Source organism: Macrotis lagotis, chromosome 1 (genome assembly GCF_037893015.1).
Source record: "Macrotis lagotis isolate mMagLag1 chromosome 1, bilby.v1.9.chrom.fasta, whole genome shotgun sequence".
NCBI lineage: Eukaryota > Metazoa > Chordata > Mammalia > Peramelemorphia > Peramelidae > Macrotis > Macrotis lagotis.
The window spans coordinates 365262427-365289858 of record NC_133658.1 but is presented as its reverse complement, the minus strand read 5'-3'; the positions used below and the strand labels follow the sequence as shown (position 1 = coordinate 365289858).

The window sequence follows — 27432 nt, the reverse complement described above, 5'->3', positions numbered from 1 at the left end:
TTAACCTGTATAAATTGTTTAGTAATAACCTGCATGGGCCCTAAATTTGCTGTAGGTAGAAAAGTTTTCATAGTAACACGACCACATTATGCATTTACTATTGTAAAAAACAAAAAATTTTTATAGAACACATAGTGATTGTATTTTTGAGACAATTAATGAGAAAATATTATCCTTTCAACAGAGAAACAGAAGATATATTTCTTGTGTTATTTTGGGCATTCCATTACTGGTAGAAGCCATTGTGGCCTCTATGTCAATATCTATTACTCAAAATCGAATAGTTGAAGCACAGGGATTACAAGAATTAATGCAGAATGTTTCAGTGGGATTTAAACACCAGCTTCTGGTAGATGAGCAATTTTATAAAGCATTATGTCAATTGCAGAAAGCCACTATGTTTTAGGGAGAAGAAGTACAATATTTGGAATTACAAGAAAGGTTACAATGTGATTATAGATATAATTGATATTGTTTGACCAAAGTGCAACATAATGAATCTCAAGTAGAATGGAATGTTATTAGAGCCCAGCTACATGGATTGAGTATGGAAAATGTTACATTTAGAATTCTCAAAATTAGCCCAAATAGTTGATTATATTGACCAGGCAGCAGATTCTGATCTACAACCTAATCAGGTTTCAGATAAGCTGATTCAGTTCTTTCATACTTGATCTGGTGGTCTGTTGCATGTATTGTTACCTTATATATTGTTTCGTATTGGACTTTTATTATTTTGCTTGTGTGTGCCCCTTGTGATGCAAGTCCTCATCTCATGCATAAGAAAGATTTTGACTAATGTTTTTGTCGATCCTCCAAGACAACCCTTTTCTGGGAATCTATAGGGCACTTTGCGCTTAAACAAGAAAGGGGAATTGTAAGGGCTTAATAGACAGAGTACCTGGCCATGAGGAGTTCATCCTGAGAGTCATTGAGACCTGGGACAACAGGAATGTCCATACCAGAGTGCTCTGAACTCAGGAAGGAACTCTGGCCCTTCTCTCTCTTTGTTCTCCTGCCTTTCATCCTTATCTTGTTGAATATTCTCAGGAAGGACCTTATCCCTCTGCCTTTCATTCTTATCTTGTTGAAGATTCCATATATTCCAGGATACATACCTTTTGTGGCATGCCCTTTACACTTTCACAGTGCCTGGAGATGAGGAATGCTGATACAGGGGGACTAGACTTATATATACCCTTACTCCACTATGTGAGTCAGAGATGTAGCATATACATGCAATAAACTCCTTGCTTATCTCTCACTGGCTGACTTTCATTATTGAACATGCGGGTCATGTCCAGCAGCGCCCTGAAGAGCTGTGTAAATTAGGCTGATTTCTGGCTGCCCAGAGTGGACTGCAACACACTGACTTTGGAAAAAAATTTACATTGGGTTTTTTGAAATTTATATATATATATATATATATATATATATATATATATATATATATATATATATTTAAAACTTAATTCATAGAAAATCTTATTTTCTTTTTGAAAATAATGGTATATTTGGAATAAAAGGAAAATAAGCTTGTAATACTGAAATGTGAAAGAAATTTGAGTGAAAGATATTCAAGTCTAAGGTTAACTTTAAGAGAACTTGTTTTGTTTTTGCTTTAAGAGAATGAAATGGCAGCCTGGGAATATTAAGTTTCACATAGGTTAAGAGTTAATAATATCTAAGCCTAGAATTAATAATTGTATTGCTTTGTAGAGATAATGAGGGACAATATTAGAAGTTATGATCCTCTGGGTTCCCTGAAATTTTTAAACAACGTAATGGACCTTATTCTAAACCTGTAGGTACAAGCATATTGCAATAATAGAAAAGAAATATATATTCCTTTTACATCTATGTGAAAAATTATGTGCTATATTATTGGTATTAAGAGAATGACCACATCTCCTTAATTTTTTACAGATAGTATTATTATCATGTCATCAGATGCATAATAACAGCCTTTATTAATCATAGCACTGATATAGTATATCAACTCTTTAAAGAATTACTAGAAGTTATTAGAAATTGATATAATTGTTTTTTTTATTGAACATATAAAATCCCATCCCAGATTACCTGGACTTATATATATGAAGGTAACCATAGGACCAATCAATTAATCCTTCCACTCCTTATAAGCTTAGAAGAAGAGTTAGCTAAATTGTTTTACAAAAAATTTCATCAGAATGCCTCTTTTACTAAGGAAAAAATTTAATATCACCAGAGAGCAAGCTAGGAATATAGTAAATTCTATCCATAAAGGGGTATTTGCCTGCTCCTCCAAATTATTTTATGAATCCTAGAGGCCAGACTCTTAATGAGTGATAGCAGATGGATATGACTCATTATGCACCTTTTGGAAAAATGAAATCTATAGTGCATACACAATGGCAACAGCACAAAATTCAGAGGCTACTCTAGATGTGATTGATCATTTATTCTATTGTTTTGCAGGGATACCAAAATCTATAAAAATAGATAATGGCCCTGGATATACTTCTATGGCATTTAAACAATTCTGTCTATACAACATAAAACATATTACAGGCATTCCTTAGATCCCACAGATCAACTCTATAGTTGAGAAGAAAAATAGGTCATTAAAAATGTTCCCACACAAACAGAAAAGAGGAAATGTGGGGAAGTAGATAACAGACTATGCCTAAATAAAGCTCTGTATTCATTAATTATTTGACTTTGGATAATAAGAATAAAACCTTGGCTGAGAAACACTTTGGTTACAAAATTACCATAGATAACATAATAAACATCCCTAAGAGCACTCATAGAGTAATGTGGAAGAATACAAAAGATGGACATTGGAAAGGATTTGATCAATTACTAACCTGGGGTTGAGGATTTGCTTTTGTTTTTTCCACAGATGGAGAAACTGTCTGGATGTCAGAAAGAAACATCAGACCAGGCAAGACCAGATGAATCAAGTAATACAGAAAATGAGCAATTTATATTTAAGAAATCAAAAAAGAAAGCATAAGAGGAGAAAGAAGGACAGACCATGTAAAAGGAAAACACAACAAAGACAAGTTGTGATGCTTATATTAATCATGAACAATTTGGGGACTGCAAAAGTTACTGAATATTGGACTTATATGCAAAACCCTCCATGGGTAACAACTATAGTATGGAGAGAAAAATATGACTGAAGTTATTTTGATAGGGGAAGCTGAAAATTTATTTGGGAATATAACAAAGTTTCTATTGGAAATATTAAAGAAGAGATGCTGAGAAGTTAGGTATAATTTTTCTGGCTTAAATAGTATCACACCCTATATAGAGGAATTTATGATCATTACTGAGAAAAAGAGGGAAATAATGTTGTTACAACTGCATTATTTGAGCATGTGTATGTAAAGAAGCTATGAATAAGGAAAAGACAAGCAAAATTTACTCAAGATTTGTCAGAAAATGTTACTAGAACATTTAAAGCTCAGAAAAAGACTTTATGAAAATCTTTATTATTTGATTAATGCATTACAAATTTCTGTAATAAACAATTTGTGTTAGGGAAGAATATATAGATTTGAGCAACAAATTGTATGATTGTATTCTCCACCTGTAATTGGTACATGGTTACATGGTATTATAGAAATAGAAATAAAAATAATAATTTCAGTTTTATTGTAATTATGAAATTGATCATTTGTTGTTTGTCTCTCATTTTAAAAACTATCTTTTGGTATTGATGATTTGTATATAAGTTAGCTAAAGAAGCCTCCCAGTGAGACTTAATTCCTGAAGAGACAGCCAATGAGATAATTAAATGGTTTCATCATCCCACCCTTTTTGGGCATTAGACCCAGAGTATTATACAATTTATGCTTCTCTTTTTTTGTTTATCAAGTTTTTTCAAACTTTTTTTCTGTTACCAAAGTCACTTTATATGCTATTAATAGATTTCAGGATTGTGTTACCCAGGTTGAACATCAGGTTGGGCAGTTGTGAGTTTCTTGTGTAAACAGAAAAGCAGGAAGTGAGGACCCTCAAGAGATTTTGGGGCCAAGAGGCCAGCTATTGCAGGAAAACCTAAGCTCTGTGACCCTTGAGTTGAAAGTTTCCATGGATCTCTGATCTGATAAGACAACTGTGTGTTATTCGTGGTCTCACTTGTCAATAAGCCCTATTTCCAAACTTCTTGATCTGGGTAACATCCAGCTGGGTTAATTCCTGCCCATAACAAAGTTACACCATTGTTTTTTCCTATATGCTAATTTTGTGGTTTTCTTCTATAAGAATTGTTTAATGTTTTCAATAAACTGGCTCTTTCAGATGTCTTGGTAACATTTTCCACCTGAGTGTATGTGTGTTTCTGTTCTCTCCTGATCTGAATTGAATGAATCCCCTGCTGGTCAAGGGATCGTAACAGTGAAATGAAAGGCATTACCTATACATTATTATTTATATATTATCATTCTGGAGACCTTCAAATTATATATATCTCAATTAGACATATAAAAATCTTTATTTCCTTTCTCTAGTCTATATTTCTAGCCTTATTGCACTTTTCACTCCTCTTTGGGACAATCAAATATATCTTTTTACCTTTTCTTTCAGAGAATAGTCTATCATCTCTGGACATATCTTAAGACTTTGAAAATAATCTTTGCTTCTTCAGCACAGTCACTGGCAAATACTAGATGTAAACAAACATTTGCTGATCTCAATGCAGTGTAAGATCAAATTAGTTTCTTTGGTTGACAACTTATCGTTAGCTCATGTTTATTTTGCAATCCATTTCATACTCCATGAATTGTTAAATGATTGGCTAGACTCATTTGCCCTATCCTATTTTTAATTTTTATTGATATCATATTCATACCACTTTAATTTCTAAATATATTCCCTACTTTCCCCTACCCAACAATCTATCTTTCATTAAAAAAATGTTTTAAAAAAGAGTAGGAGGGAGCAGATTCACAAAACTAACCAACATATCAACTGGGTCTGTAGTTTTCCTGTTCCACACCCATAATCCCTCTCTTCTACAATTAATTTTTAAATAAAATTCATTATTATATTCCATTCTCTTAATTTTTACTCATTCTCTGGTTTGAGACTGTCAAGATCTTTCTTAAAATCATGATTCATTCATTTTTCCCCTGTTAACTATAGTTTGATAAGTATAAAATAACACATCAGGCTTCATTCAAGTTATAGAAAATAGATGTTAATTTATGTTAATAAATGTTAAATAGTACACTTCTAATATCACGTAGAATGCTTGATTAGACCCCTCCAACCATGTTGACATTCATCTAAAAATCTCTTATTCTTTTGGTTCATTCCATCTACTTTTGAACCAATCTCTTTTTTCTCTCATTTGTCAATAAAGACATCATTAGAGACTTTGCCAAATTCTCTGGTGAAATTCAGAAATGTTTTAACTATGAAAGTCTTATCTATTATGTAGCAATCCTATTAAAAGAGAAAATTAATTTGTTCTAATGTGACCTATTATTGGTGAACTCTTATTGCTTTAGAGTGATGATTACTTTCCTTTCTAAGAGTTCATCAATCATCTTTTCAATAATGTTGCACAGATAGAAAAAAATGAAGTTCAGAAAGAGAAACCAATTTATAACTGTTTCTATATCTGATTGGTGGCAGAGTTGGGATTTGAACCAAGATCATCTGTTGCCATCTCAGTATTCTTTCTATTATATTGCATATCTCTCTATGCATTGACATCAGTTGAAATGAAAACAAGATTCAGGCTTCTGTGGAATTCACTTTATTCATATAGTATATGTCAAAGGACATAGATGTAAATTGGTTTAGGTTGAACCCCTTCCCCAAGCCTGATGTCAGTAATAGATGAGTATCTGCATATGATCCATCACTGGAAAATAAGGCAGAAGAGGAATAAGAAACAGAATCAGGACAATGGAGGAGAAGAGACTGGAGGGCTGTCTGCACACAGCACTAGTTAAGCTTCAACATTTTCCTTGATGCTTTAATGTCACCTTTCCACCACTTTCCCTGTGAAAGACACACACACATACACACACACACACACACACACACACACACACACACACACACACAAACACAAAGATAATAGTTAAAGGAGAGCAGAGATTATCTAGTTGTACCCTCTTATTTCATTGCTGAAATAACCCATGTCTATGTGGATGAGCCATCTGAATCTTACAATATTCAACGTCAAGCTTATGCCAGCTATGGGTCTAGACAGGTGTTGCACAATTAAGTTGAATGAAGCCTTTACCTTGATTATTTTAATATATTGATTAAATAGGTTTCCCTAAAATGAATACTTTAACCTGAATTATCCAAATAATTCATTGTCTGATAAGAGTAGGAAATATAATAATTGATTTGGATATGGATAGTGTGAATTCTGAGCTTTGCTACTTGTTAATTGTGTGATCTTGGGTCAGTCCCTGATCTTCCTCATCATTTCACTTTCCTCATCTATAAAATGAGAACATGGAAGCAGATCATCTTTGAGATTCATTATAGCTCTTAACATTCTTCAGTAGCATGAGATTCTGTGTCCTTGGTATTTTTGTAGGTATAAATATATTTTCTATCCCTAACTGGGAGAATTAAAACAAGGCTAACTCTCTAGATCATTAAATTCTATAAGAGTCAATAAATAAATTTTGTGGAAAGCCTGGGATTGTCTGACTGGATGGGACCTTAAAACATACCACATAGAATATAGGATCTGGGAGGAACCTTAGAACACAGAATGTGACACTCAAAAGAATCTTTGAGTTGTCTAGTTCAACCTCCCATTTTACATATGAAGAAACCAGAGATCAGTTACTTACACCATTGCTTTACAGAAGGAACACTTGTTGCCATAAGTCTGTCCATTGGAGCCACAGTGAGGATTAGATTCTCTGGTGCAATATACCTTGGGGTCTCGAAATTCACCACAGTCCACCTAGCATAGTACAATAGAAGGATGTCTCACAGAATTCCCAAAATGATCATGTATTAAAAGTCAGTATATTTTCCATGAAGCTATAACAGTTTTATTCTTTATGTATCTTTTATGCATCATTATGTATCAGTTTTATCCTTAAGTCATTAAGGACAGAATTTTCCACTGTATTATCTTTACCTTTGTAAATAGAAGTTAACTATAATTTAATATTCTTATCAACAGTGCTGAATTATCATAAGCATCAAATTTGGAACAATGCTGTCAAAAGGAAATGGGGTGGGGGTGGGGCACAGAAGGAAAGAAATAATCTTTCCCCTGTACTGAATGGCACTATTGGGAGCTGTCAAATGACAAACCTACCTCCAAGATGATATTCTTTGGTAAGTCCCTTAAGATAATACTATATAATAGCTCATGAATTCAGTAACAATCATTTATTTAGGTGCTTAGATTTGTTGATTATTATTGGAAAGTACATTATAGAACATATACTGCAACCTTTAATTTGACAGAGAAACAGAATTCCAGAGGGAACAGTAATTTCCCCAAGACCATAGAGAAATATAGAGACAAAATAGGAAATAAAATCTAGATGTCTTTATGTCTAGTCCAATGCTCATGTCTTTATAGGAGGATAAGGTCATCTCTGCACCATGCTGTCTGCATTCTGGACATATTCCTATCTCTGTCCCACTGAAAATGCAGAGTCTAGCCTGGGACACTGGGATCTGACATGAGTGTTTGTTTTATCTTTCCTGGAACCAGGCTGCTATGTTACTTCTCGACCATCCCCTTAGGATGCCTAGCTAGTAGTAGGGATGAGGCATGAATTCAAATCATTTTCAGATTCTAATACCACTGGTCTTTCTACTACACTTTTCCCTCTCTTTGGAAAGAAGGGAAAAGGAAACCTGAGAGAGATAATAATTTGCCTCAAAACTCACAGGTTATGTAGAAGACCTGGGGATACTGTTTTAAATTAAAAGCCCTTTTGAGTAAGAAGCTGCATATTTCAATCCCTTTTGATCCAACCAGGGATTAGGGGAGAAATTTATGCCACCAAACTTCTCCTCCTTTTGCCTCATTCCCCAGTAATACATACACACATACCTACACATTCAATAGTGACAATAAATTGAGTGGATGAAAAAGTGAACTTAATCCCTAATTAAAGAATGTATCACATAGTCCAATAAGCACAGTTTCTGTGGGTCCCTATTATTCCTACTGCCTATCAAGCTGTATTTTGTCCAGGACAGACATTAAGATTGAGCTCAGAACTCTTTGAAAAGGTCAGTTTGACCAAATGGATATAGTTATTAAAAAAAAGAAAGAAAGAAAATTAAAAGTCCCTTACGTGAAAAAGATGAGTCCTTAAGACATCTTTCCCAAACACTCGACCCGATAACCTTGGAATCCAGTTTCTTTTGTCCTTTAGCAAAGGAGATAAGGAAGAGGCACTAGTGGCCTTGTCTTAAAACAGTCTTGCTTCTTGCCTAGTCTATAGGCTAGAACTTTTGCTAGAAATCTGGAATCCTCCCACAATTCCCTGGGGAAGGATGTAGCGTGAGGGGTTTGGGCTATTGAGGAAGAGCAAGGTAGAAAAGAAAGTTGGCGTTTTGGGGGGGGTTATCCAAGTGATTTGACTTCACCATCCATTAAATTCCCCAGAGGAAAACAAAATGTCTTCCTCTCTGAGTCTCTGTATTAGTTAATATGTAATGACCACTTTCAAGGTAGCCAGGGTTTGTTTTTTTGTACCAAAATTATCCCTAGCAGGAAACTACTAATCATGGTTTTGTGGGACTAAAGACAAAATATAGAAAATAGAATGTTAGATATAAAAGAGAATATAGAACTCAGAATGCCATAGCCTGGGGGGAGGTCACTTAATCCAAACATCTATTTTTACAGATGAGGAATTTCGAGAATTGAAATGTAAAGTGTATTTCCTAGTGTGAAAGTGGTAAAGATTTGAACTCACATCCTTTGTCTCCTAATCTAATACTTTTCTCATCATCAATTAAGGTAATACCAGAGTTGGGCATTTTACAAGATCTTTATAAGTTGTGAACTTTTTAAAAAGAACAACTCAGAATTTGACCTTCCTTTTTCAGAGCAAACTGAGATTTGTTTGTCATTGAACTTCACAGGAAAAACAGGTTCAGTGCTGATTAAGCCTTATATCACAATAGTTTACATTTCATTATCAGGCTACAATTTATGAAGTATTTTCCTTAGAATAAACATTATGACATAAGAAATGATATATGACTGAAATTCAAAACAGAAAAAAGCTGGTTGGAGGAGTAGAGGATGGGCTCTTTGCCCTCATATTCCTAAAGGAAGCCACAGTCCCTTTCTTCTCTACCCCCCCCCCAGCTGAAGGCCAGTGTGACTTTCCTAGACCTTTATAGAAAGGGCGGACCATAGGGATCCATTTCTGTTTGAGTATGACACTACTTTCTGATTCAGCCCTTTCATCATTTAGACAAGAAAACTAAGAGAGGAGAGAGAGAGAGAGAGAGAGAGAGAGAGAGAGAGAGAGAGAGAGAGACCAACCTTCCTCAAGGTCATATAGCTAGAAAAAAGGAGATCTGGGTCTTCAATTCAGGTTCACTGCTCTAAAAATAATGTTTTTAAAATATTTCTAATTTTAAAACATTGCACGCTGGTCATTACTCTTCTTTTAACCAACCCATCCTGCCTCCTCATATATATTTTCCTACAGATGGATGGAATAAATAGGTCCTGAAATTTATATCAATATCCAAACTGGAGTGTAGGTTTTCTTAAACTTTTTATCATCCAGTCTCTGAGGCCATTTGAGCAACCTCTTCCCCATCAAAGAAGTGATCATGTAGATCACATAGAGGGATCAGGATGATATCAATGTCTAGGAGTTGATGATGACCTGATCTCAAATTTCTTTTCAATCTTGGCCCCCAACCTCAACTCTAATAAACAGCCCTCTCCATATAAACCTTGTTTTTAAATACCAAACATTTCGAATTTAGGACCAGTACCTATTCCTCCTCTATAATTTAATGAAGTCTGATATTCAAAATCATTTCCTATCTGACCATAGCTCCTAAGCCCTTTCCTATCAAATTCTGTTCCCAAACCAGATTTTCAACATTCTCATATAATCTTAGTCCAAAGCCCATTATCTCTCATTTCATTCCTGGTCCTTCATTCAAACCCTGAATCCTAACTATCCAACTCCAACCTTGATTAATAATATTTCCCAGGTATCAATGATCCCCGGTTCATCTCTTTTTCAGCTGTGATCCAATTATCTCTATAACTATCCAGATAACTTTGGTACCTAATATACATTATCCAGACTTGCTTTTTCCTTCTACCTCATCCAATCTAATCATCAAGCAGTTAGGTGATACAATGGGTAGAGCATTGGGCCTGGAATCTTTACTCATCTTCTTGAGTTCAAATTTGGCCACAGACATCTTCTAGTTGTATGATCTTATGCAAGTCACTCAACCCTATTTGTTTCCATTTCCTCATCTGTATAAAGGGATGGAGGTGTAGCTAGTTGGTGCATGGATAGAACACCAGTCCTGGATTCAGGAGGACTGAATTCAAATCCAGCCTCAGACATTTAATACTTACTTAGCTGTGTGACCTTAGGAAGTCACTTAACCTCACTGCCTTGCAAAAAATAAAATAAAATAAGATCTCATTACCTGATCTGGAACCCAGAAAACTAAAGCTGATGACATTTCTAAAAAAAAGGACTTAAAAATGGCAAGACACTCTAGTATCTTTGTCAAAAAAAATCCTAAATGGGGTCATGAGGAGTCAGTCATGACTGAAAAGTGATATTCTGGTCCCCACAAGACTCATCCAGTCTTGATCTTTGATCCCTAATCCTCTATTCTCCCATACCCATCTTACCTGGATCATTAACTTCAAACTGCTCCTGAGAGACTTCACAAAGATTCCCAGTAGTGTGTTAGAAAATTAGGATAGCAACATTTCCCCTTTTTGCTTTGATTTATTTGGTTTAAAAAAACTTCTTGTATTTCTTAGATGTCTCCAGGAATTACTGACAAATGATATCTAGCAATAATCCTTTACTCCTGACTGATAATTAGAAAATCTTGAATTATTCCAGTTCTTTCTCTGAAATAGTATGTGACTATGAGCAAATAATAAACACCCCAAGTCCCATGTTCTCTTCTGTAAAGTGAGGACTTCAGATGCTATGGTCTTTAAGATCTCTTCTAGCTCTAACATACTATGGAAAAAGTTGGCAGAAGCTCATTTTGATGTTGCAAGACCCAGGTTAGACTCCTGACCTTAACTGTGTGATATTGAGTAAATCTCTAAGTATTAACTTTGCTATCTTACAACCCAGTTTTAATAAAATTGCTTGAAGTCTTAGTGAAGAATGTGTTGTTTTTGCCAATAATAGTGCTATGAATAGTAATGTTAACTATCATTTCAGTTCCCAGACAAATTATTGGCACAGGTTGGACATGCTAGCCTAAGACTATGTCCCATATATACATACATACATATATACATTTATATATATATATATATATATACATATATATATGTATATATATATATACACATATATATGTCAACAAAAATTATTAAGTACTTACTGTGTATTAAAAAGATTTAGCATGTTTGCTGTGTCAATGAGGTTATAATAAGATTCAGAATGAGCTAACCTATACAGAAAGGGCAAATTTCGGTAACAAATTCCACCAATTCAAGACATTTTACCACTGTGCCTCAGTTTCCTTGCTTGTAAGTGGTAAAGGGGGAGTTTGATTAGATTATATATCTAAATTTTTTATTAGTTTTCTCCTATGTAGTTAATAACCTTGTCAAATATCAAAAAAATATTTGTGGTCCCTTGAATCTTCCTTATTCTAGGAGGTAAGGAAGCCAAACAAATTCTGAAAACAAGAAATCTTTGAGGTCTAGGCCAACCCAAATTTACTTGGGAGAACAAAATGATAGTTTTATATATTTTGAAACACTGATATATGTGGATAATTGATGGACTAATCATATATGGATAATTGAAGGGCTAATTATAGTTCATTCAGATCCATTCATTAAAACAACTCCTGAGAACACTTTTGTACTCTAAGAATTTAGAAGCAATTAGAGAATGCATCTATTTAAATTGAAATTATTCAGACTTTTCAATATAACTTTCTTTGTTCTCCCAAAGTTTATTTGTTTGTGTTTAGGTTTTTCAAGGCAATAGGGTTAAATGGCTTGCCTAAGGCCACACAGCTAGGTAATTATTAAGTGTCTGAGGTCAGATTTGAACTCAGGTACTCCTGACTCCAGGACCAGTGCTCTATCCACTGTGCCACCTAGCTGCCACTCTCCCAAAGTTTAAAGTGAAGCATTAAGGATTTTAAGATCATAGGACTGAAAACTGGAAGGCATCTAAAGAATTCTCTAGTCTAAACCCTCTCATTTGAAAGAGGAGAAAATCAGGGCCAAAGAAGTAAAGTGACTTGTTATATAGGAAATCTGTTGTGGTAGAAATGTCACTGAGCTGAGACTCAGAGGGAGGACCTAAACTTGATTTAATAGAATTAAACAAACATTTATTCAATACTTGCCATGCAAAAAAATAAACTTGGTGCTAGAGCTACAAAGACAAAAAATAATCTGCAAAAATCAGTTTATGTTCTAGAAGGTGGGACAGGACTGTGAGGAAGGAAGGAGGGAGAGAATTAAGAGAGGCAGAGACAGAGAGAGAGACAAAATCAGAAGCAGACACAGGGAAAAAGGGAGGGTGCAGAGAGGGAGAAAAAGGGATGCTAATAGAAAGAGACAGAGAGAGACTGAACACAGAGAGAAAGAAACAAAATCAGAAGCAGAGACAGAAAGAGGGAGGTTGAAGAGGGGGAAGGAAGAAAGGAGACAGAGATGGATAAAGAGACTGAGACAAACAGATAAGGAGACAGAGAAAATTAGAAGTAGGAATACAGAGACAGAGAGAAGGAGATTGTGGGGCGGGGGGAAGAACAGACAGACAGATACGGAGATAGAGAGACAGAAAGAGAGGGCATTCCTTTGAGATTCAGATGATCCTGGCTTATAGTCCTAACCCTATCCCTAAATCACAACATAATCATTTATAAAGGGAAATCAATACTCCAGGTTAAAGTTGAATCAATTGACCAATAAGATCCTCCCTATTCCTAAAATGTTGTTATTTCTATGATATATCTATCACTTTGCTTCTTTGAGAGGGGTAGCAGAAGGAGATCTAACTAAATGATAATTAAGGTCCCTATCAACTCAAGTTGAGTCAGGATTGAAAAGTAGGTTACTTCTAACTACAAACTCATTGTTCTTTCCATGATCCCCAAAGTAAATCTGGGATTGGATTGAGGGAGATTTTTTATGATTACTGTATTGATCAACAGCAATATATGTTAAAGTGGATGGTTTTGCCCTCTCCAACACTACTCAGGAACCAAACTTGCAGGGACAAAGATGACTTTAATGTGTTCTGAAAGGGAGGTTTTGTCCACTGCTTTGCAGATATAGATAATGTGAATCTCATCCTAACAGAATATGCCTCAGTCCATCTTTTAAAATAGAATCAAAGACTCAGACCTGGAATAGATCTTTGAAACACACTGAGTCCAATCCAATAACTTTAAAGGGGGAAGAAACTGAGGCCCAAAGAGAAGTGATATCTAAAATTATATAGTAAGTTGGTGATTAATGGAGCTGCAACTAGACCTCTTGACTTTCTAGTGAGGCCCTTTGACATTACATCATCCTACCTTGCATAGCTGTGTTGTCATATGGATAAATTGGAGGATAAGTTGTAGCTCTTCTCAACCCTACCCCTAAATCCCCAGTTTATACACAGTGGCAAACTATCTATATTGGGAAGGTTCACACATCATTGGTCTAGTCTCATTTCCTCTGTGTTCCACCCCAAGCCAAGTTCCATAATTTCAAAGGGGTTTTGGGATTACTGAGTCACTGCATGGCCTGGAAAAAAAGGGAAAATTAACATATACTGACCTGCCCTCCTCCTTGACAGGTGACATCTGGAAAAACAAAAACATAAATGCATACAATGAAATCCCAAACTTCAATGAAGGGAAAGCTTGGTGTCTGTCTGGTAAGATTTCCTGCCTTAAAGTCAGTAAAATCATAAGTTATGACTATATCACAGTGATGAATTTTATGACATTTCACTAGCTTTTATTTACCTCAAGGCTACTAGAGATGAAATCATTCTGATAGTGGTGAAGGAAAAAGCCATGGTCAAAAACTGATTGACAAGCCATTTGGCCATGTTTAAAACATCCTGACATGAAAATGAGACTCTAGGTTCTATTTCATTTTGCCACTGTATGTAACTTCGCTTAAGGTGCTCTCCCTCTTTGGACTTCAAGTTCTTCCTCTATAAAATAAGTTTAATTATTTTAACATTCTTTCTACTATGACAGCAAAATTCTGGAATTCTCAAATTTCAGAACTGGGTAGGAAAATCATGTCCCAGAGATTTGACATCTCAAAATAGTGTGAGAAAATCAGTTTTTCTAAAGGAAGGTCATCACATTAGGAGGGGATTTAAAACTATATCATACAAATTAGAAACTAGAGATCTTTCTTTTGGGGAAGAGAAGTCTTAAGGTAAAAAAGGGGGTAAGCATTTGACTTCAAATTTTTTAAGCACTGCTATTAAGAAAAGAATTAAATTTGTTCTGTTTGGGTCAAGAAGGCAAAACTCTGAACAATGATTGGGAGCTACTGAAAAGCACATTTCATTTTGATATAGGGAAAACATTAGTGAAAATTAAAGCTGACTCCAAATAGGATGAACAGCAGTGGTAGGTAGCGCATTCCCCATTACTACAATTCTTTAAGTAAAGACCAGATAACATCATGCTTATCAGAAATGTTGTAGGTGACTGGGAGTCCCCTATAAGTCGTGAAATTCAATGATCACATTTTGAGATAGAAAAACTAATGTCCAAAAGGGGAAGTAACTTCTTCAAGCTAATCACAATGTCAGGATGTCTGAACCCAAGTCTTTTTTACTATAAATGCTAACACTAATTCTCTCCAATAGATCATAGATGCCTAATATTTTAGGGAATTAAATTCATTAACCAACTAAATAATTGAAAGCATAGTTAAATGCAAAGAACTTGGGAACAGAAAGAAGGGACTAGGAAGGCAGTTCATTAAGTATTTACATAAGTGAGATAAAGCCAATTAGTGATATAAAATTTGAGATTTTTTTCTAATTGGTTTCCACTATACTACTGACTGGGCTGTTTAGGACTATATGACCCTACTTGTTCCAGCTCAGGTCACAAATATAGAGCAAATTCTTAGGAACACAAGATGAGGATGAAATAATCTTTAAATCTAATGAAATGTTTCATTATCTTTCTTCACAGAATGTCAAAGCTAAAAATGATCTCAGAATATACTCTATGGAATGATTGAGCTAAAAGTTAACCTTAAGAGTTCATCTAGCACGACCATTGAATCATTCATTTAACTTCCCAAGAACTTTACCCAAGGTTGCACATCAAATTATTGGCAGAGTGGTGACTTGAGATACTTACTCTTAGTCTAAGTCTCTTTTTACTATTCCATAGTTGGGAGAGGACGATCAGGAATAACGAATAATTAAAAGATTTTAGCATACTAACTAGCTTTGTCTAGCAAAAACAAACTTTGTTCTCATGACAAAAACTATAAAATTGGAACAGTTGATACAGGGTGTGGGGTAATATTGATACAGCAATATTTTGATTGGTTATATAAATGTTGATCTTCAAGAGAGTTCCTAATACTACTTGAGCTGACCATATGCAGCTATACAGATTAGAGTTCATTCCCTAATCCCCAAGGAAAGCCCTGACAAACTGGAATAGTTACAGAGGATGCTAAATAAAATAAATCCTATATGAGGGAATCAATGTTGAACCTGGAGCAGGGAAGGCTATAGTGCATACATTCATTGACTTGTTATTTATTTTTGAAGTATTATGATGTAGATGAGAGATTAAGTTTATTTGTATTGCCCCCAGAACTAGGTATCATAACTAGGAAGGATGGGTAGAAGGTGACTCTCCAAAGTCATTTGACTGAAAAGTTAACATTTCAATATTAACATCATTCCCTAATCCAATAAATCTGTCATTCCTGTGTCCAAGAAGTAAACTTCCTTCTGTCTTGAAAATTTTGACCCAGGAATGAACAGGGTTTTTTAAAGTGATGTCTGACTAATATGGAAGATAGTAGAAAATTAACTTGTCAAATTTTTGCCCTCAGCATTCTATTAGTGCTGCTTAAGATTTCATTAGTTAATTTGACTGCCATGTTACAGTGTTGACATTTCTTAGCAATTCTTGTACATTAAGACCTCACCACACACCTTCCTCAGGAAATTTGAATGCTAATTATTTGTCTAGCTACATTTCCTCCCAGACTATCCTTCCAAATGAGCTTATGCAGACAGAATAACCCCTCTACCATTTTTAAAAATGCTTATTCTTTTAAAGATGTGATCATTATTTGGCCCTGCACTTCCCAGAAAAACAGAGTTGCTAAATAAATGGAACACTTACAAATTATTAATATGCCCAATAATATTGCAACTCACCTGAAATAAAGTAGAAAAGGGTCAGAGAAAGAAGTACAAAAGCACCTGTTGCTTTCATGACGGTCAAGTGAAGTTGGTCCAGCTAAGCGTGCTATGATGAAGTGTTTCACATACCATATGTATATATAGACATGGTATTGGGAGTGGGAATCCCCACCTTGTTTATAAAATCACCTTCTAAAGTCACCTCCAATCCTAAAAAGGGAAGATATTTATTGGAGCATGTCATGAACTTAAAGGAATGTTTTATGCTCCACATCATTGGGAGAAATTAGACCAATTATAAGAGTCGCGCCTTAGATCTCATTCATTAAGAGGATATAGCCTTCAAGGGACAGGTAATCGCCATTTTTTCTGACCAACCTGTCCCTTACCTGAGATTTCCACTGCCTTCAAGCAGGTGAGTCACTGGGCAAGGTGAATCACTGGAGAAGCTCTGGGTGATCGCTGTATGGAGTTGCCCAGCTGAGATCCATTAACATTGGTCCAAGTCATTCACTCTAGAATAATGAAGGGACTTGATGAAGTAAATATTGAATGTTACTTAGCCTTTGGAGGACTTTCAATCCATTCAGGAGTGGTGGGAGATGGGAAGTAATTCTTTCTTTTTTTTCATTGTAATTACTGAAACATAACTAGGGAAATAGAAGCAAGCATCAAATAATGATCAGCTGATCTTCTAATTTATTACTTAGATACACTCTCAGTGTGGGATTAGATTAGAAGTAAAGAATAATGAAAATAATACTAAAGGGGGAGAGAGGCCAAAGGATCTTAGATCCTAGATTTTATAGTAGTAAAAGACATTAGAGATTATCTAGTCTTCATTTAACTGAAGGTAAATTGAATCTCAAAGAAGAAAATTTAACTTTCGTGAATTACCCAAGATGATTAAAATTTTAAGTAGTAGATGTTGAGTCAATGTTCATTAAATCCAAGTCCTTATGTGTTATTTAAGGGTAGCCTTGAAGAATAGGCGGCATTTTAATTAGTCAAGATAGTTATGGGGTGTAGGATGAGAAAGAATATCACAGATAAGGGGAACAGAGTAAAATTCTTTCCACTACACTATCCTTGGAATACCTGAAGCCAAATCCAGATTTTATAATTTACTAGCTGTGTAAATCTGAGCAAGTTACCCACTATTCTATGATTCAGTTTCTTAGTTTATAAAATAGGAACTTGCACTACCTAACATATGTAATTCCTACAGTTGTTTTGGGGGAAAAACTTAGACACTATAGAAATTTATTTTTATTAATATTTATTTTCTGAAAGTGAAATCCTCTTCTGTAATTAAGGTCTAAATGCAAGTCATATAATTGTCTCAATATTTGTATTTTTTTGCCATCCAATCCTTTCTTTGTTTAATTCAGATTCTTACTCTTCCTCAAAGCTTTACCTGACTTCTCCAGTTAGAAACAATCTTCCCATCTGATCTCATAGCACATTTTATTACTTCCCTTTTATGTATTTATATTTTGCTTTGTAACATGTGTGTATGTATATTGCTATTTTGTTGTTTGTTCTTTGTTCCCAAAGAAAATCATGACATTAGGGAGTTGATGCCATAACTTGCAAGTGAATTGGATTTGAGTGAGGACTGTGCTAAGTCACCAACCTCATTTCTCCGGTGGAGTCATTTGGTCCAATGGCTAGATATGGATCAGGATAACTGAAGATAGTCCTGGATGCAGTACAATAGGAGTCAGGTGACTTGCCCAAGATCACACAGCTAATAAGTGTCAAGTTTCTGAGACCAGATTTGAACTCAGGTTCTCCTGACTCCAGGGCTAGTACTCTATCCATTGTAACACCTGGCTGTGCATGTATGTGTATATTGAAATATACTTTTCTAGAGTCTGCTAAGAGTAGTAGATAGAGAGATGGAATGGAAATCAGGAATAATAAAAAATTTAATATCTAATAATCTTAGATCTCTTCAAGTTTCCAAATTGCTTAAACATATATTATGCATATTATCATTATAAAAAATGAGATGTAGATGCTATTATTATCTCCATTTTATAGATGAAGAAACTGAGGCAAAATAATTAAGTCATTTGTCCAAGATTACCCAGCTTGTAAATGTTTGATGGAGGATTCAAATTCTAACTTTCCCAACTCTAAGGAAAGAACCTTGAAATAAAAAGTCACATTCTGATATATGCTTAGTTATGTCATACTACTAAGTCACTTAACTTCTCAGGAACCCAGGGGATTCATTTAGACTATAAGTTTTCAAGAACATGCTGACCTACATTGGTAAAAGGAATTTCCTCATTAGAGATTTCAATGCCTTTCCTTATCCCCTAAGCTCTCTTACTTGATAAACACTCTAAGGTTTGGATTGTCTTCTTTACAATATTTACCTTCTTCCTCAGTGCTGAATACAAACAGAAATATGCAAGAAAAATAATAAATGAAGGAACAAGTTAATGAAAGAAAAAATCATTTATTAAATGTTCACTATAATACAAACACCTTACTAAACTTAATAAGTCATTGTTCAATGAATTAATAAATGAATCTTATTACTCCACCACCCCCCCAACCCCTTGCCTTGCTCTAGCTTGTGCTGATGTTTAAACAAAACATTGCTTATGGTATAATTATAGACTCCTCAGTCTGACAGTCAAAGCTGACTGTGATCTGGTCAACACCTACCTCTTTGACTTTAACACATTTAACTCTCACATAATTCACATTCTAAAGTCAGCAAAGTGCTCACCATTCTTCAAACATGCTACTATATTTTCCTATCTCTGTATCTTAACTTACCCTGACTCTCACACCTGGGATAGCCTATCCCACTCAGAAACACTGAGGTCTATTAAAATTCTGACTGCCTTTCAAAATCTATCTCAAATGTTACTTCTATTTCTAAACTTCTATGATTTTCCTGAGTTAAAAATGATTGCTTTCTCACAGGAAAGCATAGTAGCCTCTTATTTGCTTATCAAGCTTGATTGCTAATATATTTGTCTATGAATATATATTCATCCTCTCAAATACTGTTAGTTGAGGGAAGAAATTTTGTCATTTTGAGGTTTATATTTTCTCAAGTACTCAGGAGATGACTTGACTCTAGCAGGTGCTTATGAAATAAATGTTTCTGGAATCTGAGATAGGACTCTAGAGGTTGTACCCATTGTTTTAATGATGCTATTTGCAGTTGGAGTATTGTGCAATTATTGTCTCACAGTTTTAGGAGAGACTGGAATATTCATTTGCTATCCATTTCCTTTATAGGACTATATATGTTATTTTCTTTGATAGAATGTAAACACTTGAAGCTTGAAGCTTATAAGCTTGAGGGTAGAGAAGATTTCATTTCTGTGCCTGTAATTCCAAAATCTACTATTGTGCCTAAAACATGTCATTTAATTAGGCAGCAAGAAGGAATAGTGATGAGAATATTGGACTTGGACTTAAAATGAACCAAGTTCAAATACTGACTCAAACACTTACCCGTTGTATAATATTCTGAAAAGAATCACTTTGTACACAGTTTCTTCATATATAAAATGAAGGGTTTAGACTAGCTAGCTTCTCAGATCCCTAAAAGCTCTAAATCTATAACTTTGAAAATCTGACAAAAAATATGGCCAGGTAATACTTCCAAATACCTAAAGTCAAAGGAAAGTGAAATGGGTACGTTGAAAGGTGATAAGTTTCCCATCATTGGAGGTCTTCAAGGAGAGGTTGGATGACCATTTGCTAAGTAAGCCAAATGGCACAGTGATAGAGCACTGGTCTTGGATACAGGAGGATGGGAGTTTGAATCCATCCTCAGACACTTGTCATTTACTAAGTGTGTGGCTTTGGGTAAGCCACTTAAACCTAACTTTCCCACATCCAGGGCCATCTCCAGGCATCCTGATTTACATATAGCTATTGGACCCAGATGACTCTGAAGGAGAAAGTGAGACTGATGACATAGCACAATACCCCCTCAATCAGATCCAGTTCACATGCTTGTCATGGCATCATCTCCTTGATGTCATGGATTTCTTCAAAAAGGAAGGACAAATATTATAAGCTACATGAGTATTGTTTCTAGGTCTAGGTTGGGGTAGCATGGTAGAACAGTGGATAAAATATTGACCCTGGACTCAGGAGGACCTGAGTTCAAATTTGACCTTAGACATTTGACACTAGTTATGACTTTGAGTAAACCCTTAACCCTGATTATCTCACATCCAGGGCCATCTCCACTAATCCTGATTTTATATCTGGCCACTTGACCCAGATGGTTCTAGCTGAGAAAGTGAGATTGATGACTTAACACAGCACCCCTCACTTAAATCTAATTCATGTGCTTGTCATGGCATTAACTTCCTGATGTCATGATCTTCTTCAAAATTAAGGACAAGCAATGTTTCTACCTAGGAGCTAAACTCAATGACTGCAAAGGTCCCTTTCAATTCCAAAATTTTATAACCTTACAAAATAAGGGTTAAGAAGATAGAAACCAATTTTAGTACCAAAGGGAAACTAGAGTGATCCAATAATCCAAGAAATACAAGGCTCAATCTAGCTATATTCATGAGGACCAATTATTGTTTTGTCCAACAGGTTCCAGTTAAGATAGACTGATGAGCTCCTCTCTCCTTGTGGTCAGGCTATTCTCTCCCCTGGATAAGGAGAAGAGAGAGGGAAAATTTCTTTGCCTCTTCTGAATAATTAACAAAGTTCTGAGCTGTGCAGGAATCCAGGCAGTATGGAAATCTGAAAAGAACCCTGGATTTTGAGGCAGAGGACCTAAGATCATATCTATGCCATAATACTAATTGGGTGAAATTGAGAAAGTCACTTCACCTCTCTGGATCTCAATGTCCTCATCTAAAAAAAATAAGGATTAAATGAAACCTCATATTCATGCACTTTGAGGTATGCCAAGGATCTTACAGAGATGATCTCAGTTGAGCCTCACAACAATTCTATGAGGTAGGTGCTATAATTATCTGCATTTTATTGATAAGGAAACTAAGGTTTATAGGGGATAAGTGACACAGCTAATAAGAATTTGGGGCAAGAACTGAACCAAAATGTTCCCTGACTCTGTTCCACATTCCACAATGATATCTAATTCCGACTCAGGTCTTATTCTATGATCCTATGAACTATATTCCATTCCTTAATTTATACTGTAGGCAATATTATCTCTCTCCTCATTGAATAAATCACTCTCAGGCACTTCTAAGGGCAAATCCTTAAGTGGTCCCATCTCCTACTCTTTTTTTTTTAATCGAGGAACAGGAACTTCTTTGGATTGCTGATAGGAAGAATTCTATGAAGGTTGTTAATCAGATCAAAGAGAGGAATAGCATCACTTTATTTCTATCAACTTATAAATAATAAAGAACATTTGAGTGGTATTGTGAAAAAAGAGCTCGTCTATTAATAACTCTGTAAATAAGACAGAAAAGAGAAAAATCAGAGTGAGATGTGTAAGAAATCTATAAAAATGTTAAACAGTCAAGATAATTTCAAAATGAGAGGTAAAGATCCTCATTTTAACAAACATACCACAACTTTTGGGTATGATCCTTCAAATGATTAGTGGTACTTAGGAACTTCCCTTTCCATAGAACTTTGATGTTTACAAACTATTTCCTTCATATTAGCTTATAAATCTAAGTAAACCATAGAATCTAAAGCATGAAAGGACTTTAAAGACCCTTTAATCCCGTCATTTCAAAGGAAAGAACTGAGGCTGAGACATTAAAGGACTGACCCAAAGAAACGTAGTCAAACTCTGAATTGTTCTTCATATTCCCCACCCAGTATTTTTTTTCTTCTCTTCTCCCAAGCAACATAGACCAGTAGAACTGGGAAAACTCTTCATGATCAACTCTGAATCTGTTATTGTATCGATGAGAAAATGAACACCATAAACGTTTAAGTGATTGATATCAAAACCCATAGCCTGTGAGTAGTAGAACCAGGTTTCCAAACCAGATACTCTTAATTTCAAAATCAGGGATTTTCATATCTCTCTGTTCCATCTCTTACTTTCCATTCACATCACACCCACTCTGATTCAGGCCCTCATCACTTCTCTTCTGGTCTATTGCAATAGTTTCTTCATCAGCATTCCAGCATCTAGATTCCTTTGCCTCCAATTTCACCTCTGCTTAACTGCTAACTGAATAAATAGTTCTGGCCAGATCACGTCATTCCCCAGCTCAATAAGCTTCAGTGGTGAAGAATATACTTTTCTCTTTGAGAGCTAAAATCCCTCATAGCTGGGAAGCAACCTATGTCTTCCTCACACTCCTCATACACATTACGTTCCAATCAGATTTGCTATTCCAGAATCCTGAATTCCATTTCCCTTCTCTATTACTTTGTACAAGCTGCTCCCTATGATGGCATCCTCTCTTTCTTCACTTCTACGTCTTTTAACCCTTACCTCTATTAAACCTGGGTCACTTTCTATAAAAAGCCTTTCTTGATTCCTGAAATTACTAATGTTTCTCATACTCGGTTTTCTCTCTTTGAAAATAAATATATCATGTTATATGTGTTTTGCATATACTTTTGTGTTTTCTTATCTACGTAGCTGTTGTTTACTTCCCCCTATAATGAGTAATTTGAAGCCAGTGACTTTTTACTTTTAGGAGTTAGTGCAGGGTCTGACACATTATATTGATACATGATTTCAACTGGATTGGATTGAATTCCCATGACTCTCCATTGCAGTTGATCTTATGTACATTTTATAGATGAGAAAAATTAGGATCTTTACTTTGCACCTGGGTTGACTACAGAAAATTCACTAAACTGACTAGGCTTAGAAACACAGAATACATCTTTATTGTATATAACAGGTTTAATATGTCATAGAAACAATCTTATATATCAATATTAGGTTCACCAAAATCAACCCCAAAATACCTAACCCATAATTTCTTCAAAGGATAGTAGACTTCTTGCTTGGTGAGGCATGGAAGGAGATTTTTGTTTACAATGTTATTTATTGCTAATAAATGTGTGTTTTTATCTCTACCATCATTAACATTATTACAAAGTGCATTAACATTTATTGTTCTGGCTCTGACACTGGTTTAGAGATTCATCTCTACATTTAGTGTTGAAAGGGACCTTAGAAGTCATTAAGTACACTCACCCCCATTTCATTGATGTAAGAGCCAGGATTCAAAATTGTGAAATTGTTGTTTTGGAAACACTAGACAGAATACAGTAAAATCCTGTGTCTTTCTATAGTAGACTATATCATGAGCTGTGCTGACCTTGAGCAAAGGAGATTATAGAAAAATGATTTTAACCCCATGAGAAAAGCTTGCTACCAATCCTGAGAAAGTCCTCGCTTAATCTAGACCTTGAAATGATAACAGCCAACTGTGTACCCCATTTCTGCCAAATAGATAGGAACCTCCTACCACTAGGAGGAGTCTACAAGGAGGTTGTAATAGAGGCAGAAGTCCAAGATTATAACAAACTGTCAACTTTTTATTTCCCAAAATGAGCCTTTGTTATCTTTGAATGCCCTAATATCATGTCTGATATTTATGGCCTGGGTGACCTTGGACAAGTCATACTTCATCTACCTCCCTAGAACTCAGATTCCTCATCTATAAATTGTAAAGAATGGACTAGATCCCTTCCAGTCCCATATTCATGAGATTACTAAATTTTTACTTCAACAAACATTTATGGGCAGCTGGGTGGTGCAGTGGATAGAGCACGAACTCTGGAGTTAGGAGGACTGGAGTTCAAATCCTAGTTGAGTTCAAATTACCTAGCTGTGTGACTTTGGACAAATCATTTAACCCTATTGTCTTGCAAAAACAAAACAAAATTTATCAAGTATTGATTACATATCATGCACTGGAAATTAAGGGGAAAATGATATAATCCGTATCTTTAGGGAACTTTCATTATTTTGTGGAGAAAACAGGGCACAGGTCTGATTAGGAAGTTTGATAATTTAGGTTCTCAGCCTCTAAATCCAACATTCTTTGTAACAGGGGAAAAGTCTGATCCAGATTCCCAGATTATGCTTAGATCCCAGATAAAGAAGGAAGTAGTTGGAGGAAAGGGTTTGAATTGAATTCCTATTATTCCATTACAATTGGTCTTATTATGTCCATTTTACAGATGAGGAAAATTACTTTCCTCTTCACTTTGCATCTGAATTGAATACAGAAAATTCACTAAACTGACTAGTCATGAAAACATAGAATACAGTTTTGTTTTATATAACTTAGATTCATTATGCCATATGTCATCCTCAAAATAACTAACTGATAATTCCATCAAAGGAGAGAAGTCTTCATCCTTGGTGAGGTTTTGGGGAAAAATTTGAGAAAGATGGCCAAAGAAAATCATAGAACTGAAAGGAGAGGAAGAAAGGAATGGAAAAGGGAAAATGGTATATGAGGGTAGGTGGGAGGGAAGGTGGTAGGAAAGGTAACAAAAAGCAGAAGAATGAAAGTGTACTTTATTATCTTAGGCTAGCTACTCACTCTTTTTGGTCTTATTAGCTTCACCTATAGGAGAGAACTATAGGTCCTTCCTATTCTGACGATCTATATTCTTGCGACCTTGTGTCATTTTCTTCCCTAATTCTGAAATCAGTATGTTTAATCTATTGTAACACTATTTTAGAGATTGTGTGTAATCCCCAACTCATTATTCCCCAAACACAGGGTCCATCAGACATATGAAAGAAGTCTTATCCCAACCAGAAACACAAGGAGTCCAACTTGGATTTCTTATTCCTATTTATGCTGTGGAGCTCACCAGGAACAGACAGGGACCAAATGCCACCAGTCTGGGATAGTTTAAGATGAAATCAGGTTGGTAGTTGGGAATGAAGGGAAACCCTAAATAAACATTATTCATTTTGCTCCACTGCTGCTTCACTTCTCCCAGCTATGATTGAACTATCCTGATTGATGGGTGGGTGAATAAAAATTCTCCTAATCCATTCGATGCAGTCAACCCTAGACCATGTCTTCACTTCTCGTTATGTTTGTCCTTCATTCTCAAAGAGCATCATGACCTCAGGAAAAATGATGCCATGACTTGCAAGTGAATTGGATCTAAGGAAGAGAGGACTGTTCAAAGTCACTAGTCTCACTCTCTCCTCTAAGAGTCATGTGAGTCCAGCAGTAAGATATATACACCAGAACACTAGGATCTACTCAATTTGATTATCTTGCATTTTTCCATCAATTTTGTCACCACCCTATCCTTCCATTTCTTGCTCATGCTCTAAGAACAACAATACAATCAATGCTAGAATTGCTACTAGAAAGAGCTTGTCAATCTACTGCTCTACTCACAATCTCTGTAATTGCCTAGACTAACTCCCTTTTCTGTATAGCTATTCAATGATTATCTATTACATCTCATTCCCTTATTATAATTAGAAACTTCTTAAAGCAAAGTTATCTTACATTTATTTTTATGTTCCCAGAGTTCATCTGTTCCTGGAACAGATGCTTAAAAAAATGCTTTTTGATTGTGTGATCTAAGTACTTTGCTACATATAGGAGGGCTAGGGTCAGAGTTATGATACTAGAACTAAATTTCAGGCTGAGAAGCTATTTTGGCATTACTGAATTCCCAAGCAAGGGTTTTGGGACCCTCAACATGAAATGTCTTCCTTTCTCTTAGATGACCTTTCATCTACTTACTCTGCTTATATCTTTACATACCTACTTATTTACATACTCTGTCTTCCATCAAAATGACTTCCATAAGCTTAGGGACTGTTTTGAACTCTTTTAAATCCAAATGCTTAGTACAGTGCCTATGGAGCATAAACATTTAATAAATATTTTTTGATTGGTGGGTTGAGTCTGAGTTGAGATTCATCTTTAAATAAAACTTTAAGGAACTTAGAGATAATATGGACAATCCTCTTCTTACTTTGTATGCTAATACCAGTAAAATATTAATGACAATTAGTATTTATATAGCAGTTTAATATTTGAAAGTAAAATTTAACAAATACTTTCTTATTTTAGCCTCACAACAACAACTCTGGAAGGCAGGTGCTATTATGATTCTCACTTCACAGATGAGGAAACTAAAGCAGAAAAAGTTTAAGTGACTTACTCAGGGTCATACACCTGAGGACAGATTTGAACTTAGCTTTTCCTGACTCCAGGAACTATCTATTATCTACCTAGCTACCTCATTTTTCATATGTAGAGAAACCAAAAAAATGTATGGGGGAGAGACTTATCTAGGGTCACATATATAATAACAGAGTTTGCATATTTAACATTTATCTCATTTCTAAAAGCATTATAAAGTTTGCAAAAGCCTTTGAGGAAGGTAGTATAAATATTATTATTCTCATTTTAAAGAGGAAGAAGCAGAGGTACTAGGATATTTAAAGACTTGCTCATCACACAACTCATAAATTCCTGATTTGAGATTCTAACCCAGAACTTCTGACTCATTTTTAGCTACTGTGCCTACCAGACGTGAAGGGCCATTTTGATACTGCTATGTTAAATTTGCAGTATACTTAAAAAAAACTCTATAGAGAAGATTCAGAATTTCATCTGTCATCCTCTTTCTGTCAACTTAAGTATAATTGACTATGTGCAAGATTTGTTTAAAACTTTAAAACAAAAGTAAAACAAGTTTAAAACAAAAAAAATTATTGGAATTTTTTTTTAAGAAATGATACTTTGGATCTCCAGACATAGGAGAGTTTTGTCTATAATCATAAAGGGTTATAGGATAATGTGTTCAATATCATTGGTTCTCTGATCCATTGATCAAAGCTTATGATGCTGTAAACATATTGAGGGAAAAGCCTGGAAGATCTGTGTGATAGGATACTTTCTTTCAGAAG

At 35.2% G+C, this 27432-nt stretch overlaps 1 protein-coding gene across 1 annotated transcript; it reads right to left on the bottom strand.

Moving 5' to 3' along the window:
• Nucleotides 1–5802: 5802 nt before the first annotated feature.
• On the bottom strand, nt 5803–16648 carry LOC141517930 (serine protease inhibitor Kazal-type 6-like). The gene is made up of 4 exons (XM_074229426.1): nt 16587–16648; nt 13982–14007; nt 6819–6934; nt 5803–6003 (listed from the first exon to the last, which is right to left on the bottom strand). The coding sequence occupies exons 1-4, from the start codon at nt 16642–16644 to the stop codon at nt 5958–5960; spliced, it is 246 nt and encodes an 81-aa protein (XP_074085527.1). The 5' UTR covers nt 16645–16648; the 3' UTR covers nt 5803–5957.
• Nucleotides 16649–27432: the final 10784 nt, after the last annotated feature.